This window comes from Pezoporus occidentalis, unplaced genomic scaffold (assembly GCF_034315485.1).
Source record: "Pezoporus occidentalis ecotype Australia unplaced genomic scaffold, CSIRO_AGI_Poc_V1 ctg57, whole genome shotgun sequence".
NCBI lineage: Eukaryota > Metazoa > Chordata > Aves > Psittaciformes > Psittacidae > Pezoporus > Pezoporus occidentalis.
The window spans coordinates 3,860,914-3,875,654 of record NW_026915910.1 but is presented as its reverse complement, the minus strand read 5'-3'; the positions used below and the strand labels follow the sequence as shown (position 1 = coordinate 3,875,654).

The 14,741-nt window shown below is 42.4% G+C and overlaps 2 protein-coding genes across 3 annotated transcripts in view; both read left to right on the top strand.

The window, feature by feature from the left end:
- The first annotated feature begins 4,507 nt into the window (after positions 1-4,507).
- On the top strand, positions 4,508-8,974 carry LOC134173960 (zinc finger protein 91-like). The gene is made up of 2 exons (XM_062638486.1): positions 4,508-5,139; positions 6,130-8,974. Exons 1-2 carry the CDS (start codon positions 4,845-4,847, stop codon positions 8,772-8,774), a joined length of 2,940 nt encoding a protein of 979 aa, XP_062494470.1. The 5' UTR covers positions 4,508-4,844; the 3' UTR covers positions 8,775-8,974.
- Positions 8,975-11,645: 2,671 nt separating this feature from the next.
- Positions 11,646-14,741, top strand: part of CDC5L (cell division cycle 5 like) — a 35,423-nt gene continuing 32,327 nt past the window's right edge. Inside the window, exons 1-2 of one of the 2 annotated variants that reach the window (XM_062638488.1) lie at positions 11,646-11,827; positions 14,280-14,383. In XM_062638488.1, coding sequence (XP_062494472.1) covers positions 11,783-11,827; positions 14,280-14,383 — 149 coding nt within the window. In that variant the 5' untranslated portion in view covers positions 11,646-11,782. The remainder of the gene's footprint in view (positions 11,828-14,279; positions 14,384-14,741) is intronic. The other variant, XM_062638487.1, reaches the window with a different exon arrangement.

Below are 14,741 nucleotides of genomic sequence, written 5' to 3'. Positions count from 1 at the left end.
GCATTAAGGAGTACTAGGCTGAGAGTTATAGTTTGTTACTATAAGAAAAAGTTGAAATACTCACTTTCAAGGAAGAAGGCTTGTCATGCAGAGACGCTGATAGAGCTGAGCTTGTTCAGCCTGGAGAAAGCTCCAGGGAGACCTTAAAGTAACTTCCAGTGCCTAAAGGGGCTGACAATAAAGCTGGAGAGGGGCTTTTCACAAGACAGACAGGGCCGGTTCTTCAAGATGAAGAACAAATCAGAACTAACCTAAAACACAGACACAATTGTTAAGTAATTTACGAGTCTTTTCATATGCGCAAGCAGAGATGAGTCAGTAGCAGACTATACACAACCATCAGAGACCTCTGGAGACCACCACTCAGCAAGAAAAGCACATGTGTAATTAAAATGCAAATATTACAATTAGTTTCAGGAAATCTAATGTAAAACATTTCCTAGAAAGGTTGCAAATATGCATATTTTTTTTTGATATATGGATGGTGCTTGTAGACTTTAGGTGCACTCACCTTTGCAAAATGATTTGTGTGTGCGCTCAGTGCTGCAATAAAGAATGCCTGCTTTTTAAAACTCTGAATCAAATCTTAGAGAGTTTCTTAGACTGTCTTTTGCGGTAACAATATGATTCATTTTGAAGTCACCTATAAGATGGGAACAACAAATGTGTGGGAAATTACCTTTTCATTAGTTTTGATAATTACAACTGAGGTGATGTTCTTTTCCCCCTTAATTTTCTACTTGAAAATCAGATCTATCACCCCTTTCCACAAGAGATGCTTTGGACCAGATGAACAGGAACGGGATTATTGGTGATCTCTCGTGTGTTTTGAGGTTCCCCCATTTCAGAGCCTTTTCCAGCACGGCCACGGAGCAAACCCGCAGCTGCAGAGCCCTCTTGTGGAGAAGATTCAGGCGGTTCTGGCAGGAGGAGATGTTTCTGCTTGTTTTTTTTTTTTTTTCCTTTTTTTTTTTTTTTGCTTTTTTTTTTTTTTCGCACAAGGAACAAGAAGGACGTCCTATGGATTGCTGTGGCAGGGAACAGTGTAGGCAAGACATCCAGCTCACTCCAGAGTCAAGATATTGCTCCATTCTTATTTGCACAAAGATGGGGCTAGGTGGTAGTTTCACGGACCTAGCACACCCTCAGTCTGCCAGATATTCACTTTCATGCATTTCAAACAGTGAAAATCAGTGTTTTCTGTACATGTAACAATCTATATCTACAATCACTGTCTCTTCGATTCTCTCATCTCCATTTAAGGACACAGTACATATTTACTTCATTACGCATGTTCCATGAGTAAGGGTCTCTGTGGGGAGGGTCTCATCTCAGGGGGTGTGATTTTTGCTATTACAATGAACTAAGTTCACAGAGAACACAGTTATCTTCTGCTTTGCTGCACTTTTCAAAGTTAGTTCTGGATTTTTGACCCTGGGTTCCTTCCTAATCTTTCCCTAGTTGTTACTCCTGATCCAGATGTACCAGTCTTTTACCTCTTCTCAAGGCCTGTAACTTTAGTAAGGAAACACTGTTTTCCAAACTCAAGATTTTCAAGCTTTCACACACACAGTCCTTTACAAATCTTAACTTCTTCATTGTCAGATAACAGAAACTGCGTGCTTTACATTCTAATTGCACTATTATTGTTGAGATTTCTCCTCCACAGAAGTATTCTAAATGCAATCTTATTTTTCTTTTAATAATAATTAGATCTAGACTAATAATGATTCTTGAACTAGATTGTTATCAGTTGTGCTAACAACAAATTCTTAGCTTGATACATAAGGTCTGCCGCTTCTTTCCCCATAAATGAGACTTTGAGCACCCCACCAGCTATTGCAATGATCCTTACTATGGGTGTATATATATACATATATATATAGTATGCATATTTACAGATGTATGCATACCTATTCCGTTAGCAGAATCCAGCATGTTCAGGCAGTGAGGAGGAACAGGATCAGGGCACCAAAACCTCTCATATTTGTCTGCGTGCTTTGTATTTTCTGTCTGAGTTAATCTGTGTGGCTGATTATTACACACATACATGCATGTATACATATATTTAAATCTGTGTGTGTATATATATATATTTGTATGCTGGGTATATGAACATGAGTGCCTTTTGGCAGTACATGCTCAGCCTTACTGCTGGCTGGATCTGGCAGTGAGGAGCTGCAGCAGCCTCCCATTTAGTGGAGTCAAAGATTCAACAAACCCCAACACTTTTCCCTCAGGCCTTGTGTGAGGGATTCACTGCATCCTTACCTTGCTATAAGGGACTGCATGTTCTGGCAGCACATGTGAGCTTATCAGACCAGTTGAGAACAGTCCTTTCAAGGCAAATATAAGCAGTTCTACCCTCATTACTGGTTTACTTTTTATTTCAGTTTACCTTCCTGTGCTGTTTTTTCTATCAACAGCCCCAGAACATGGACAGCCAGGCAGTAAACTAAAAAGGAACAAAATCTCCTACTCCTCTGTCAGATGGCCATCAGCACCTGCACTGGCTCCAGCTGGGATGGTGTTAACTTTCCTCATAGCTGCTTGCAAGGTGCTTTGTTTTAGATTGGTAACTAAACTGTGTTAATAACACACCAGGTAGTCATACAGTCTAGAATGACCCTGTAGGTCACATGGATCAAACTCCTGTGGGGAGCTGGGGTCAGCTGTCCTGGATGGGTCCCATCCCAGCCTCTTGCCTACCTCAACCTGCTTCACAGCTGGGCAAAGTGGGAAACAGAGAAGGCCTTGATGTTGTGCAAAGAGCAGCTGAAATACTGGTACATTATCAACGCTGTTTTGGTCACAAACACAAAACATGGCACTATAGCGGCTGCTAGGAAGAAAATAAACTCTATCATAACCAGACTTTCTGTGAAATCCTTTGGGCCTAGTGACACAACGACTTTTTGGTTTATAAGCTGAGTTAGCAAGGAGCTGGCACAGAGGAGCAAGTGAGGCAAAGCAGTCTTTAAGCCCCGAGACACTGTTTGCTCATTATGAAACTCCTCCGTGTGTCCTTAGTACACTCATCTCTGAGCCCAAACCCTCACCAACACACTGAAGCTCATTCCTGAATGAACACCTCTGAAGGCTTGTCCATAACATCCTGGAAACAAGTTCTGGATAAGCTGCTCAGGACACCATGCAGTTTACCCAACTCTCACCAGCAAATTATGTCCTCAGACCTATTCTGCAAGCCTCTCCCCTGCCCTACCCTGCCTGTTCTCTTCCACCTCCCCTCCTCAGCAGCAGGACCAAAGCAAACATCATGAGATCACTGCGAGAACCTGGCGTATTTCAGCCGAGGGGGGAAGGAACACTCGGGACACGTAGGTCTGAGCCCTCCACCTCCCGGTTGATGGGCTATCTTGTTTTGCTTAAAACGCGAACGGATTTTGCAGAGCTTTCGAAAACCCCTCCCTGCTCACGGCTGGGGTATTCCAGTCCAGGCACCGGGTGAGTAAACCAAACTTTAAACCAACATAAACAATCCTCACCAAGACCCCAACCACGGCCACACAGCCCCCTCAAGGAAGCGGACACCCCACCCCGGCTCAGGCCACGCCTCCTGGCCGCTTCCTCCAATCAGGAAGCGGCAGCTGCGCACGCCCCGCCCATCTCCTCCCGCTGGCCGCAGGGAAATCGCTCTCCGGGTCGCGCTGTTTTCCGCCCTGATACGTGCCCGTGGGCGCGCGCAGGGCCGGGGTGTGTGGTGTGCCGTTGCGGCCTTGTGCGTAAGCCTGTGTGGGTGGCAGGAGGAGTGGACTGGAGAGGACAGCAGAATGTCGGTGACTCAGGGGAGCTCGGAGCTGGCGGACGACAGCGGTAGGTGCCCGCTTCCCTGGTAAAGATCCAGCGGGGGCTGGAAAACGCTTCTCCCGATCGCATCCGTGCGCGGAGCCTGTACCGCGGCGGCGGCTTGGTCTTGGGCCTGGGCCTGGGCCTGCACGGTGGGAGGTGCGCGGCACAGCGGCGGCCGTAGAATTAGAGAGTGGTTTGTGTTGGAAGGCACCTTAAAGCTCATCAAGCTCCAACCCCCTGCCACGGACAGGGACACCTTCCACTAGAGCAGGTTGCTTCAAGCCCCGTCCGACCTGGCCTTGAACACTGCCATGGATGGGGCAGCCACAGCTTGTCTGGGCAGCCTCACCACCCTCACAGGGAAGAATTTATTCCTTTTATCTAATCTAAACTTCTCCTGTTTAAGTTTTAGCCTGTTACCCCTTGTCCTATCACTACAGCTCCTGATGGAGAGTCCCTCTCTGGCATCCTTGTAGGCCCCATTCAGGTACTGGAAGGCTGCTATGAAGTCTCCACACAGCTCTCTCCACGCTGAGCAGCCCCAACTTTCTCAGCCTGTTTTCATATGGGAGGTGCCCCAGCCCCCTGATCATCCTTGTGGCACTCCTCTCGACTTGCTTCAATAGTTCTGTGTCCTTTTTGTGTTGGGGACACCAGAAATGTATGCAGCATTTTGGAAATAGTATTAATACTCTTTTTTTTTTTTTTTTTTTTTGTTCTCAGGTGTTTTTGAAATTGTTCTCCCTATCACCGTGCTTGTGCTGAGTGACGATGATTTTCTCCCAGATGACTCTGAGGAGCAAGCAGAGTCAGTTCCCAAGTCAAAGGAGGAGGATGAGCTGGAAGTGACCTTGAACAGTAGCATTCTCTTACAAAGTAATGGAACAGCTTCAAATGACAGTAACAGTGTGAGCATTTTGGAAGAAAACAAGACTGCTTCAAATGAGGATAATAGTATAACATACACTGAAAAAAACCAAGTTGCCAAGAGTGTGTGTAATGAATACGAATTAACTGATGGGAGTGGTGCATTCATGGACGAATGTCAGAATTACATGTTGCCTACATCATCTTACAAAACACAGCTTACAGAGAGAAATGAAGCCAGTTGTAGAGAAGAATGTGATGGTGATGACAGCTCTCAGAAAATTCCTCCTCTCTTCTCTGCTGGCATTGAGGGTAGCTATGATACCATCAGAACAAACAGCCAGGTGACATTGACAGTGATACCCAAACATGAAGAGGAGCCTGTCAGTGCTGCAAATGGTAGCAGTCAAGAGAAACAACCAGAAATCCCCAAGGAGATTGAAACTATTGTTGAAATGAAACGTAAGTTGTTGGTAAACCTAGTGCAAGAGCTTCAGAAATCTCAAGGTTTTGAAATAGGTAGGAAAGTGTATAGGAAGAATGCGAGACCCATTTATTTTAGAGTAAGCATTTCAACATGGATTAATATCAAATGCAGCAGAAAGAGAATACTGGCTGGAGTATGCTTAGTTCTTTCACAGACTCATGTGAAAATTAAACTAAGTTGGTACTGTTGCATTTTGCTGCAGTTTGCAAGGCATCCTTTCATTAGGAAAAAGTATCTGAAAATAAGAAGCAAAACAGGTGTCATATTTGTGAGAATGGAACCCTAGCAAAGTTTGTTGATGGTACTTTTATAGGAATTTTGGCATAAAGCTGTTCCCTAAAAAGTATAGGGGATGTAGTGTTGTCCAGTGGAATTTGGAGCTTTAAGTGGAAAGAAGGCTTCTATTTAGGATTTTTTATCTTAAGACACTAAATGTGGGGGTGGGGGTGGGGATGGGATGTGGAAACATACAGAGAACACAGTCACCGAGTGGTTTGATTTGGAAGGGACCTTAAAGGTGATTTTATTCCAATCCTCGGCCATGGGCAGGGACACCTTCCACTAGACCAGGTTGCTCCAAGCCCCGTCCAACCTGGCCTTGAACACTGCCATGGATGGGGCAGCCACAGCTTCTCTGGGCAACCTGTACCAGGGCCTCGCCACCCTCAGAGGGAAGAACTTCTTCCTAATATTTAATTTAAATTTCCCCTCTGTCAGTTTAAAGCCATTCCCCCATGTTGTATTGCTGCAGGCCCTTGTAAAATACCCCTCTCCAAATTTCTTGTCAGCCCCTTTAGGTACTGGAAGAGAGACATTAAAAGAGTGGAGATGGGAAAGTATTAAGGAAGCAAATGGAGTGCAGAGCAATCAAGTCATTAGATAATTCAGGATTATTACTACCAATTAATCATGAACATAGGTGATTGTATGACCTGTCATGCATGTGACTTTTTATTCCCCTGTAGATCCTGACTCTTCAGAGAATGGAGATAATAAAGCCAGTAACAATAAGAGAAGCAAATTTGAAGATGAAACTCTGGGTTCTCTTTTGAAGCGTGGCTTGAAAGAAGAACCAAAATTTACCTATAATTGTTCTGCTCCGTTTGTTAATGGATGTTCTTCTACTTCACAAGAATTGCTACAAGAGGCAGGGAAACCGGAGATGAGTGCCTCCACTTCTGCTGAATCAAATACTCCTGGAGATCATCTTTATGAGACATTATCACCATTTCCTAAAAAAAGATGTCGGCAGCAAAAAGTAATTTCTCTTCATGCAGGCCCAAAAGAATCCCCAAACCAGCAAGAAGGTTTAGCATGCCTAAGTAATATTATCACCATCAAAACCCTTCCTAAAGCGTCTTCTACAAATAAGCATGAAAGATTGAAGTGCAGATTTTGTAATTCTGTATATAAATGCAGTGCACATCTAAAGAAACATCTTTATTCAGCTCATAAAGGTAAGAAAATATATAAATGCTGCTTCTGTAAAAGAACCTTTTTCTTTTCTGTCAACCTTAAGAACCACCTTAAGCTTCATAAGAAAATAACTAGGTTGAAAAATGCAAGAAAAAATAGAAAGAATGTGAGAAAAGTTGGTCAGAAAAGATCTGAAGAAAGACAATCTGAGACCAAGAAAAAAGAAAGTAAATATAATAAACTTTTCAGCAAAATAGAAAGGGACTTCACACCTCTGAGTAGACCAGTTAGGTTTTCCTGCAGAATTTGTTTCTTTGCTTCATCAGATCCTAGGGTTTTTATTAATCACATGAAGGGACATAAAGAGAGACCACCCTACCAGTGTCCTCAATGTGATTATTCCTGCATTAGCTTATCCTATTTGTTGAATCACATCTACTGGCATGCTGGATATAAGCTGTACCAGTGCAGGTTTTGCACCTTTTTTTCATTGTATTTTGCAAGCATGGTAAGGCACAGCTACATGCACACAGGGGCTCGACTGTATTCCTGTGAGTTCTGCCAGTCAAATTTCACAAGCACTACAGCATTAAAGAGACACAGAAGATTACATGCAGGCAAAGAAACTTGCCGAGGGCAGCAGGTTGACTCAGCAACTAGAACAAAGAGAACTCGAAGACCTGTAAAGAGTTACACATGTGATGAGTGTAACATGGTGTTTTACACTAAAGGACATCTCAGCTTTCATCAGAAATTTCATGAACAGTTTAAGGCTAATGGTTATATGAATCAGAGCAATGAATATCATAAAAGAAAAATATGCAAAGCTAACAGTGATTCCCAGGAGACTGTTTCTCTGTCTCTTCCTGGTGGTGAAGAAAATGATTGTCTTGGTGGGAGAATGCTAGCTTCAGCAGTAGACTCCAAGCAGGAAGATAATGTGTGGGACAATAAGAAAATGCGCTCTAGAAAGAAATTCTCTGAAAAAAGCCGTGGAAGCAGCAGCGTACCTGTTGGGAATAGATCTGAAGTTCCTCTGAATTCACACCATATGGAAGCTGTCATTTGTAAAGCGGAGCCTCTCTTCAACTCCAAGGGCTCTCATTCACAAGTTCAAGATGTTGATGCGTATCATAAATATGTGGAAAACCTAAAGGTGACATGGCCTTCCAGTTTGTCTGCATTCAAAACATACAGGTGCCAACACTGCAGTTATGCTACCACTGTTCATAGCAACTTTAGGCTGCATTTGAAATGTCATACAAATGAAAGACAGTTTGTGTGTGAAGAATGCAATAAGGCATTTAGAACAGCAGATGATTTGCAGAAACACAGCCTAATTCATGTAAAGAATGGATATGAGTTTGGCCGTTGCTTCTATGTAAATAGTTATTTAGAGGATCTTGAATGGCATCGTGACACACCTGTAGGTATGTGTCCAGAAAGAGATTTTGGTTCCTTGGAAGGTTCAAAAAGTGTCCATTCCTTGCTTGGTTCAGAATTCTCTGGACTACAGCCAGATATCCAGGGGGGCAAAGGGAATGATTTGCTAGGACAAAGTCAGCCACAATACTATCAGTGTGCAGAGTGTGAGTATGCTACTTACATTTTAAGTAATCTTAAACTACATGTAAGAACTCACACAGGTGAGAGACCTTACAGCTGCAGTGTTTGTCAGAAGAAGTTTCGTAATTCCAGTCACCTTAAAAGACACAGAGTCATGCATTATAATTCAGATTATCTCAAGTGCAGGAAGTGTGACTATTCCACAAACAAATGGCTGTCCTTGAAACGGCATCTGGCTTCACACTCTTATGAAGAAAGCTCATCTACTGGCTGTCTCTATGAACAAAAGCAGCTACCTGTCAAAGCATACACTTGCAAGGAGTGTGGCTATTGCACACTCCACAACGGAAACCTGAAGCTACACATGAGGATTCACACAGGGGAGAAGCCATACAAATGCAGTCAGTGTGCTGTCGCTTTCCGCACATCAAGCCACCTGAAGCGCCACTTGGTGACTCATTTAAAGTTGCACTGCAGAAGGTGTAAATTTTCAACGTTTGATAAATGTGCTTTCCAAAAGCATGTGAAAACACACAAAAGAAAGCACAACTGTAGGAAGTGTAATGTGATGCTGCCTACCAAAAAACTTCTGGAGCAGCATAAGCGGCAACATAAGCTTGAAATATAATCTCGGGAATTGCAAGTTGGCACCTGGTTCTGAAGAGATTTGCATGTCCTGAGTTTGTTCTTTGCTTTACATTCCTCTGCTGTCCCCATAACAATGACTGGTAATGGATGCATCTGGTGGTGTGGTCCGGAGGGTGAAACTTGAGGTACTGACTTGCTCCAGGTTCTTGCAACAGCTCTGTTTCTAGTACAGGCTGTGCTAAAGATCTTGGAGCTGCATAACTTAAGGTTATGAGGTCAATTATGACTTTATATGTCCATCAGTTTAAAACAGTTATTCTGTGCCCCTTTTTTACTTAAAAGACCCCCAAAACTTTACTAACTGAAAGAACGCTTGAAGGGGGAAAGGAAGTGCGCATTATATTTTCTAGTGAAAGCTTTGCATTTAAACATTGTCATTGTGTTTCAAGGCTTAGTGCTGCATCCCATCTGCTGAAAGGTTCATTTACTACTTTCAGGTTCTCTTGCAAGTGTTGCAAGAAAAAAAGTATCTCACAAAATTACAGAAAAAAAGATTTGTGTCATCACTCGATTACAGGGTTATGTTTGCTGTATGTGTGTATACATGAAAGGTTGATAAAACCATTATCTTGACTGTACTTCTGGTAATTCCTTTGAGTAGTCTGACAGAAATGGTGATATTGTCCTTAATCAGATATTTTATGATCCTGGGAATGCTTAAACTGATCTTCAATTTTTTGTGGATATGTAATGTTAATCTAGTATGAAATGCCTCTTCTTTTCTCAGGGTGATAGTTACTCCACTCTTGTTTCTTAAAATAGACAATACTATACTTTTCAAAGAACTTCTGTTAATTTAAGCTCTTGCTGATGTATTGAGAATTAGCAATATCTTTAACTATAAAATTTTGTTAAAGAGCTTTCCTGTGCATCTACAGCACCATGTGTAAGGATCACTTGTGCTGAACAGCAGTTGTTACCATGGTGAAGACAGATGCTTCTTCCACTTTATATTCAAATATAGATGAATCTTTCATTGCTTTGTAGAGTTGCATGTTCTAAGAAGCTCTGTGTGGACATCACTGGCTGTAACATGTTCAGTGGTATTGATAACAGGGGTGTTATCCAAGGAAAGGCAGTAGCAGAGGACTGGTTCAAATCGCCCCTCATGTTACAGTTCAGTCCATGAAGCAGCAGAGTAAATGTACAGCTTAATTTAGAGAATGGAAACATGAAGCTACCACTATGTTTTTAGTGCTCTCAAATGTATGTTTTTCTTTATAAATATAGATAGTATTTTGCAGGGGCTTTCTGGTAATGTAGAAGACAGGTTGGAAGCAGTTGCTGGGAGGTAGTGGAGTCCCCCTCTTCAGATATCCTTGGAAGCCACCTGGAAGGGAGGCCTGGGCAGCCAATACTGTGTGTCCCTGCTGGACCAGGCCTTGAACCAGGTTAACTCCAGAGGACTCACAGCCATTTTGTAATTTGGAATGCAATTTTCCAAGTGTGGATCAAAATTCATGAATGGAAGCGTGTAGTTAAGGCCAGATCAGCAAAGCTATTTAAATGATCTAGTTCTTTGTAGTAAATCAGACAAGTAAATATCAATGACTCTGAGCCCTGATGGTTACACGTTTTTACTACAAGCCAGGAATGAGTGATTCAGATCTTGGAACACCTGAGTTGACCACCTAATACAGTTGTAAGAAAGAACAACATTATCCTGACATGAATAAAGAAAAGCATTTCTGAGAAATATTAACAGTTACACAAGTGTGGAGGAATTTTTACCTTACTGTACAATACCAGTCATTTATTTGAAGAAAAATTCAAAAGAACAGGTACTAAGAGGAAACAAAAACGGTGGAGAGAATTGTAAGCCTATGTATCTGATGTGATTAGGAAAGCTAAATATGGTAGAGAATGATTCTTTGAAAGTTTGGTATACAGCAATGAAGGGACCCCAATTTAAGGCAGTTAAATTCATTGAAGATTTTTTTTTAAAGACTTTGTAAACAGCATAAGTTTCTTTTAGTTGTAATAAAGAACAAGAGGGGATACTTTCACATGAAGCTTGTTAAGTTTGTAAAAATGATTATTCCAGGTGGTTGCCTCTAATAAAAATAAAATATTTGACTTCTGAGGTTCCTCTGTGTTTCTTGTGCAACGCACTGCACTTTTGGGGATGAAAAGTGATTCTTAGTCTGCCAAGGTGGAGAAATTTAAATGTAAGGGCATAATCCTTTTTAAATAAGGACATAGGCTGTTCTTGACATTTTTATTATTATTATTGCTAGTTTAAAGTATAATCTTTTATTCTTGCAGAGTTTTAACAAAACTCAAAGTCTTTCCTAAATCCTGTTTTCTATTTCAGCAGAAAAAGAAATTGCTTTATTTTCTTTATGGACGCACCTTGAATTCAGATAAAGCAATGACATATACCAGGAAATCACACTTAATGAGAACTTGAGCAAATGGGTGTTATTTTATCTGCTATACGTCTACTAGATAAGTGGATAACAGTTAAGCACAGTAAGTAAATCAGCACAGGTGAATCGGACCATGCTGCTATATTGTTCACCACCACCCAGATGTATCTACAGTGGAAGGAAGGGAATAACAGCATGGTTTTTTACATCGCTGGATGCTGCTCTCAGTTGCCATTTGGGCTGCAGAAAATGCATGTGGGTTGGTTTTTATTTTTTTCAAATTAAGAAAACGCACCTGAAGTGCAGCATCTACTTTTGTTCCTCTTCCTTCTCCATTTGTCTGCCCCCCCCGCGCTGTGCACACCTCCGGCCCGCAGGGGGGCGCTAGCAGCAAAGCGCGTCCACACTGCAGCAGAGAAGGCACAGGTCCACCCTGACTACGCATGAGCAGCCAGCTTCCCCCGCTTCCTTCCCCCCTGTGCGCCTGCGCAGAGGACGACGCTTCCCCGCGGAGAGCGCCTGGGCAGAGTGTCTGCTGGTTCCTGTGAGGCGGGCGGTGTTCCGTTCCTTTCCCTCGCTGCTTTGTCTGTGCGGCACTGCCAGCCCCTTCGCAGCCAAGATGCCGCGGATTATGATAAAAGGCGGTGTGTGGCGGAACACTGAGGTAGGTCTCTGGTCGCTTTAATCCCGGGGGGTAGTTTTAGCGGTTTGTGGGGGGACGGCCTGTCCTGCACTAGTGCGCAGGCGCTCATTGAGGGGTCGTGGCGCGCATGCGCGGGGCATTTGTGTGTTGTGTGCTGTAACAGCGTGGGGTTGCGGGAGATACTGGGTCTCTCCGGGGTGGAGAGGGGATTTAGATGGTTAGGTGTCTGCAGGCACATGGCTCTGGTGGCTTGGCTCCTCGGCAGCCTGCCTTCCTGCTTGCCCCCTCTCATCAGGTCCGTGTTGTTTCTCCTGAAGGCTGCGCGTTGGGGAGGACACGCAGCTCAGGCATGCGTGTGTCGTGTCTCTTCCCCCCCCCCCCCCCCGCCGAGGAACCGTCCCCTCGGCAGCTGTAGGGGGTGTGTTGGTCAGGTTGTTCTTGGAGATGCCCCTTTTGCAGGCTGGAGTGTGTCTTGTACTGTACAGTTAGGGTTCTTCGTCTCTGTGGGTATGAGGCAACTGGAATGTTTTGCCCTTCAAGACCATGCCAGATGCGAGAATGAGGATGGGTACACCCTCTTCATCTGCGGGCCAATGTGTGTTGTACACACAAATCTATGTGTTGTTCACAAAGAAAAAAAAAACACACCCTTTTCTCACCTTTGCCACCACGTGCTTTCAAAACTGCAGTTGGTCATGAAAAGGAAAATAACAACATGAGAAGTCAAGAATGTCAGCTTTATTAGATGCATGTTTAAAGTAAAAGGTTTTACCTGACACTGAGGTGCGGAACTGCCGCTGTATACCCCGAACACTAGACATGTACAGTTTGGAACGCTAGTTCCAAAAAGCAGTGAGAAAAATAATAGATCACAGAATGTGTTGGAAGGGACCTTAAATCTTATCTAGTTCCAACCCTCTGTCATAGGCAGGGACACCTTCCACTAGCCCATGTTGCTCAAAGCAGCTAGATAAAGGTCTAGCCTTTAATAATGTACAGAGTGCTGTATGTGTTTTTAACCACTTGTGATGTTACCAGCTATGTGCCAGGAAGCAGCTAAATTGGGGGTCAGCAGGGGACAGGAAGAACTGTTGTATGCTGACACCATTCTCATGGTCTTCCAAAATTGACTTATTTTGGTGGCTGTTAAGAGATACAGCAGTGTGTTAAACACATCATTTTTTCGCTGCTTTGTGTACCAGAGATGAAATTGCTCTCTTTTGGTACTATATTATATTTTTTTAATTAACATTTTGATTATACATACAAGACTAAAAATATAGAACGTGGAACCAGTTGATATCAGATCATTTGTAAAATGACTCATTTCTTGCAAAAACACCTGCTAATGTCATCAGTATGGCTACTGTATGCTACATAGCACCAAGTAAATAAAAAACAACCTAAACCCAAGAGGATTTATTATTATTTTTTAATAGAAATTACAGTAATTGCTTCCTGTAGCAGTTCAAACCAGAGCTAATCATCATCTTACAGATTAAGCTGCTGTATGCTCTGAGAGATGTCTGTGCTGGGCCACAGTGTCTGCCCGTGATGACTAGCATCTGCATGGTACAGCTGAACGGATTCTGAACACAGCTACAAGTACTTACTGGGTACAGAAGAGGAACATCTGTGCTTGACAAGGCTGCAGAATAGCTTTGATGTGTTTAAAATACCACTTTCTGGCCTGTGAGGAAACCAGAAATAATGAACCCATTTATCAGAGCGACAGGAGGGGAGAGACTGGTAGATGGATTGACAGACAACTGATAGGGCTTCTAGCTTTTGATCAAATCTCAATGTGCTCTTTGATGTGTATGAGCCATCTGGCTCCCAAGCTGAATCCATTAGATTTTTACTTTTTTTCCCCCCTAAGTTTATAGGCTTTGGGATCAGAACTTCTGAATGTTGCATTCTGAACGTTCAGGTGATTTATTTTAAGATGTTTACATGTAAAAGAAAAATTTATTATCAAGTATTAATATCTTTTTAACAGCATATTTCATTAGTAGGTAAATATTCCATTTGCATTAAAATATGCAAAAAGGTTATGATTTTATGGTATTGTTTGAAAAAAGCCACCCAGAGGTAACTGTTAGTTCTGTATTTTTCTTTCCAAATGTTGTGTCATTGCCAGAGAAGCACTTCCCTACCTCTTTACTGCTGTCCTTCAGGGAAGACATACAGAACCTTTAAAAACTGAGCATTAGAGAGCATTGAAAGGCGTTGTTTTGGAAGATCTGTTGGGTCTGTAAAGCTAGCCATAATCATCATCATGTGTCTTTTTCATGTAATCTTTATTAATTTAATTGGCCTGTGAAATACAAATCCTCATTCATCTTGAGAATAAAATGTGGATAAGAACTGGGTCAGCCTGTTGGATGACAGCCACAGTGATCTTCTCTGCTTGAGCTCAGACTTTCTGGTTTGCAATTTCTTGTGATCTGTAACTATTATTATGTTTTTTAAGGATGAAATTTTGAAAGCAGCTGTGATGAAATATGGCAAAAACCAGTGGTCTCGTATTGCATCTTTATTGCATAGAAAATCAGCAAAGCAGTGCAAAGCCAGATGGTAAGTGAGAAGTGCCATGACTGGGAATGAGAGATTTATAATTAGTGGGAATTGAGAAATTACCACAGATAAATTTATGTCCATGAAGCAACAGTAGTTTTAAGTTTGTGTGATTTCTGCTCTTGTGGATATTTCAAATTCCTGTTGCTTGAAAGTAATTGAACAAAAGTTCTCTTTGCCAGTGCCTGCAGTGTTAGCAAATGCAGGATCACTTAAAATTGTGCACATGCTTTTTCCCCCCCCTCTGTTTGGACATTTTTAATCAGAATCACCAAGGAAGTAAAACTGTAGGATATTAATTGCTCTTAAAGGTAATTTCCTAGTTTTTCAGAACAGTAATTTGGCTTGAGGATAAATG